Source organism: Cryptotermes secundus, unplaced genomic scaffold, assembly GCF_002891405.2.
Source record: "Cryptotermes secundus unplaced genomic scaffold, Csec_1.0 scaffold99, whole genome shotgun sequence".
NCBI classification, from domain to species: domain Eukaryota; kingdom Metazoa; phylum Arthropoda; class Insecta; order Blattodea; family Kalotermitidae; genus Cryptotermes; species Cryptotermes secundus.
Window position 1 is genome coordinate 1,682,677 of NW_019725842.1, and position 6,000 is coordinate 1,688,676.

The following is a 6,000-nucleotide window of genomic DNA, read 5'->3' on the forward strand; positions in this document are numbered from 1 at the left end:
TGTGTGTTGTTTTGTAGCTCCAGATTGTGTGTTGTTGTAGTTATCACTTTTGCCTCTTTTACTGTAGGTTCTTCACTCTGCCTCTGCTGTAGTGTTCTCTATCGTTTTGTGTATGTAGACCCCCGTGTAGCAGGATCTGTCACAGCATAAATCCAGATCACAGGTCCGTCAGTACAGGTTCCCAGTTCGACTAACAATTACGTCTTAAAAGTGGCCACCGTGGTGCAACAGATCATAAAATAGCTCATTTAACCTGTGCAAGAAAAAGAAAAGTTAGTGTTCATTACAAAAACGGTATTTAACTTAATGGAATAAAATTGTTGCTATAATTTCTAGGCCGCGCAAAGACATAACATTTAATGCAAATGGCACTTGGAGATGGCGCTATGAGCTCAGAAAAGAGCTGCAAGACTTACATACGGACGTGACTCTGCTCTCAGAGACACATCTCGTACATCATTAGAGGTTATTTATTTCAAATTATATCTTTTATCAGGCTGACCGCTTTCCGGGAAGAAAAGGCATTCTTCATGACCATGTAGACCTTTGCTATATGTGCAGAACGTACATTTGACAAAGGTGAAGCCTATTCACAAGAGAAAAATCCCATCCTCTCATCAGAGAAGGTGTTACGTAAGGACTATAACCTAAAAGGTTAGTCGAAAAGAAATCTTTGGTCGTGTACCTCAAGGGGCTTTGCGCCAAGACGAACTGATTGGCTGTAAACTGATAGTTGTAAAGTAACTCTGACTCTGTCTCTGACTGAGAGCTACAGCACATCCAGAACATAACCAGTCTGTGATATCTTCATCTAATCGTTGTTTGGTAGCGGCTCTGATAATGGTTCCCTACATTGCTTCCGTGTAAACGGTTTCTGCCCTTTCCGGCTGACGACTGAACCCTGACTACTAACAGAGGTCCCGAGCAGTGAGTAGAGCAGTAATTTGCTGTTGGCTGATCAAAGGGTGTATAGTTAAACGATTCCGACTTTTGGGGGTTATGTCAAAATATTAATGTGATTATATTCCTCTAATAAGAAATGCGGTTACTTTCCTAATTGGTTTGCTCCATAAGCAAAATTATATTCTTGATCGAAATCAATGAAACATGTTGAGAAACTGTGAAGTGAATCCGCTCGTGATAAACCCTAAGATTTATAGAATGTTATTCTTTACTACGTGTACTGCTATACGTAGTAAAGAATAACAGCGGCACGCACACAGGAAGACTACACAGGATAACACCTGTACAGTGTGGAAACAAGAACTAGCCGCTGCAGCCCTTTAGACATAGGGCTAGTAACCCTAACAATTTTAAATTTAAAATTTAGAAAAAAAATTTAAAGGATTTTAAAATTAGAACTAAAGATTTTATAGTGCTACTACAGGAACGTCAAAATTAACGTGTGTAAAATAATCTACAAACCAGACAGATATCAACGAAGTAGATGTTGATAATAACAAGGAAAGTGTTTTAAATGTTAAATTTTGGGCTGGGTGCAGTGTGACAGCAACGTGAGTGCTATACACCTGATGATGGCCGTCTGAGGCCGAAACATGTAGTGTAGAGGAGCAAGATCAAGGACACATAATATATTGTTTGCGCTTGGGACGGACTTGTATCATTATATCATTTACTGTATCCTATATTTGACATGCAATTCAATAACAAAAATTTTAATGTATTTGCCTGATGATGGCCTCTTGAAGGCCGAAACATGTAGCAAAATTATCTCCTAGAACTACCTAGTTACACGTATTATTGATTGTTGTGTTGTGACGGTTTTCAGTAAGAAATAATATGATACACAACAGGATGCATTCACTGGGAAAAAAGTTAATCCTACTAAATAAGTTTGATTTCGTCGACCTGCTTGGGCTTTACTTGAATTTCCGTAATCCCCTTAGCAAACTGCAGTTCGAAACACTTCTTGATATCCACACTATTAGAATCCAGTAATATAAATGCTGGCGATTGCACCTGTTAGAATACGTGAAGCATCTCAAATTTCAACGCAGATTCCAACACATTTAAGACTGAATATTATCTGGCATTCTGAAATAGCCAGTATTTCAAGTATCTGTCTGAAAGTGAAAGCGAAAAATGTGGAAGCACATAAAGGGATACAACCACATTCATTTGTGGTCTTTCGGTTTCCGAGTACACCCAGCTGTAGAGTAGTTAGTTGATATACTATGCTACAAGTCTGAAGGTCGCGGGTTCGAGTCCCGATGAGGTGGATTATTTTTCAATTTACCTAATCTTACCAGCCGCTCTATGGCCCTGAAGTTGCCTCAGCCTCTAAGAGAAATGATTGCCCGGAATCTTCCTGCGGGGATACAGGGAGGCTGGCGCGTAAGCCTGACAAATTTACTGCCATCTGTGAGCCGTTTTTCTAGAGAAAATATGGGAGCCTTGAAGTCTCACAACCCCATGGGCCTTCAAGGCCTGTTACAGGGATAACTTTACTTTACATTTTTGGATTTCACCAATATTTCGGTGGAACCTACTGCCTCTATCTTCCTAACATCTACCGTCGAGAAAATGTAGCAGTTTCCTCATAATAGTGGGCAACTTCCTAAAAAAGTGTTTAGTATCATAACACAGGAGACAATATTCTTCATTTCTTGGCTCTGAAATCCCAGATCTACCTAGATAAAGGGCTACTGACAGCAGTGTACGGAGGGTAACATTTGACTGTAGGCCTAAGGAAGGAAAAATTAGAAGCTGACGAAAATTACATAATAAAGTTATTTCTCGTCTTATACTCTCTAGGGTATGGGCATCAAAGCCTAACATATTATTCAAATAGAAGAGGATGATATTGGAGGGCGAGTAGCATCCGTCGGAAAGGTACTTACAAAGCTTCAGCCGGAAAAGCTGAATGGAAAGTTTAATGTGGAGGACGTAGGGGTAGATGGGAATATAATATTGAAATTGATGTTGAAGGAATAATATTTGACTAAACGACTATTGACTAAATCTGACTGACTTAGAACAGAGGTTTGTAACAGGAATTTGTGAATACACAAATGAACCTTCGGATTCTGTAAAAGGATAGAAATTCTTGACTAATTTTGTAAATATTAGCTTCTCAATGAAGGCCCTGTTTTTAGAGTTAGCATTTGGTTTCTTTTATAACTCAAGCCACTAATGGAGCCCCAGCGTTTGAACGAATTATATTTTCTCTGTTAGATTTAAACTTGGGAAATGTCCACTGAGAATTCAAAGAGGAACTTTCGATAATTCTCGCTTCTACTTAGGGTTCCAGTAATAATCTTTCCACTGATCAGATGTTGTGCATTATATACTTTGAGGAACACTCTGAAATCAGGATTTCAATGTATATGCGCGCCATGTAACTTTCTTTCCGAAAGTTCGAGACTACAGTACTGGTTGAAGAATTCGTACCTTACACTTCCGCTTTTGCTTCCATTTTCCGAGTCTGTTCTTAATTCCCACTAATGGCCCATATTCCTTAAAACGCATATATAATCAATCAAACACTTCATATTATTATAAGCATAGATAAATGGGTATTCCCTTATCTACCGAGCTGTTCTGATTGGCTCACTTTGTGTACCTGTGTTGCAGACACGAGCAGTAGCAGCAACAGCAGTAGCGGTAGCGAGGGCCCGGAACGGCGACCGCGGTCGCACCCCGCCGCCGCCCCTGTAGCCGCCCCAGTCGCCGTCGCCTCCGCAGTGGTCGGAACCGAGTCTCTGGGAGAGTGGAACGATCTGATGGCCACTTTCGCGCCTCAACCAGTTCATTTCGCGACAGAAAACTCGAGCACCATAACCGCACAGACCGGTAGCAAAGCCCTCATCCCATGCGTCGTGAACAACATTGGCGACGGCATGGTAAGTCTGTGATCTATCCGCACAGTACATAGGCTATAACTTCTTATTAACTCCAGGGTCCTGAGTCCTTGTGGAAAAGCCATCAGTCACTTAGCTACTCAAGAACTTCCAAATAGTTTATAGAACACAAAGTTTCATCACCGTGTCATAAAGAACCAGCCACCGGTTCGTAATCTGGGCCAGATGAATCTAGTCCTTTACCTGCCCTTCTTATTTCTCTGAGATCTATTTTGATATAACTCTCCCACCTAAATCATTTTCTCTGTCCTTCTGGCCAAGGCATTCTACTTTTCTTTATGCGTGCTACACACCCTGCCCACATCATAGTCCTTGACTTAATCATTCTAACTATATTTGGCCAAGAGTACAAATTATTAAGCTTCTCATTATGCAAATTCCTCCACCCCCCCCCTCTCTTGTTACTGCTCTTCGATCCAAACATTCTCCTCAGCACCCTGATCTCTGATTCTCGCAGTTTACGAGACTGCACTTCCTTTATACGTAAGAGACTAACTTCCACGCTCATGACAATTTGTATTTGAAGTTTTGCGTTTTGAAACACCAGATGATCCTAGGCAAATCAAACGACGACATCAGTAATATTCTACAGATCTATTCGTCTTTCATATTAACTTGACAGCTGATAGAAAATTTTTCAGGGTAATTAACTTACGATTATTACAGATGAGTCGAAATCTCACCAGTAGGCTTACATAAGTACCTGAGGCAACATAGAATTAATGTTAGCCATCTTTTTTCCGAAGCGACATTTTCTCCACGTGATACCCCAGCTCAGCCGTTGACAGAAACTTCCTTACGTTTTTCATAACGAGCCATCATCATCCTTCCCCTGTTTATTAGGTTTAATGCGGATAACGAAGCACTTCGGATGTTTGCTCAAGTTTCCTGTCTCTAATGACTGTCAACTCTCTCCGTATTTTCTAACACTAAAGGAAAGCAGCAGCTGACATGAAAATATTAAGTAACTTAATAATACGCATACGCAAATTCGTTAAGACAAATCTAAACGTGTTCAATTATATTATATACACTTTCAGTTAATAGAAAAACCTTTATGTTGTGATGTTGAATATACTTCATGTCAGGTTCTTAGTTTCATTAGCGATATTATCTTAACTGCACGGATAATACTCGTATATTTTCGAGTTTTAGGATGATACAAAATGATGAATTGAGCCTTTCTGGCCCGATGTTCATTAAAATAATGTCATATGTATGATTGACTATAGACGGGATTGGGATTGAAACTGGGCTTATTAATCACTTACAGATCATATTTACAAGTAAATATTGCGTTATCATTAATTCACACATTCTACAGTTCACTAGAGTACACTCTAAGTTTCGTCAGTCTTCTGTGTCTTCTCCAGTCATAGCCTGGTAACGGCTGTGCACGAAGAACGTTCCCCGTCCTCATTCTCGAAATATCCTAATGCCTCAGCTACAAGTTTTTAGCAGCAACGGCTCAAAAGTCCCGAATTTCAGGCTTTCTCTAAATCACCAACCAATTATTTCACTTCACTCAACTGAACTCAAATGCACTAAATTTTTAGTTTGTTTTCACCAGTCGTTTAGTGGTAACAGATCCCAATAATATTCTGTGATTAGTCTTTACCGGCTGGCCGGTACGCCACAATTGACTAATTTCTTCAACTGACTAACTCCCAGGCTGGCGGTCAGCTCATTCCAACTTCCTAGTGTTTTCTTCACTGACTTACTGAATTGCACCAACTCATTTCAACTATCCTGGTCATAACATCTCGTAACGGACCGCACGGGAAACACCGCTCCTCATTGTTGTAGTTCAATCTTTTCCATGAGCACCTGATGTATTTTTGAAACTGTTACTAAGCAACAGCTTTTATATATTTGTTTATACCCCGGCAGGTGCATAGCAACTGGCGTTCTTTATAATCATTACTTAGTAACGGGTCTACATGCTACAATAACATAAAAACTGAAATTCCAAAATCACAGAGAATATACATTAATTCCAATGCATACACTAAGCAGATTATATTTTAAGGAAATCATAAGATCCCCAATACTACATTCTGTAAGGGAAACATTGGGTTGTTTACTCTTTAAATCTCACAGTGCTTATAGTAAGAGAATT

The 6,000-nt window shown here is 39.8% G+C and overlaps 1 protein-coding gene across 2 annotated transcripts in view; it reads left to right on the forward strand.

The window, feature by feature from the left end:
* The window catches only part of LOC111863639 (zwei Ig domain protein zig-8), a 283,000-nt gene that overhangs the window by 186,149 nt on the left and 90,851 nt on the right, over positions 1-6,000 (forward strand). For both annotated transcript variants that reach the window (XM_023850135.2, XM_023850136.2), the window contains exon 2: positions 3,595-3,863. In XM_023850135.2, the coding sequence (XP_023705903.1) occupies positions 3,595-3,863 (269 nt within the window). The remainder of the gene's footprint in view (positions 1-3,594; positions 3,864-6,000) is intronic.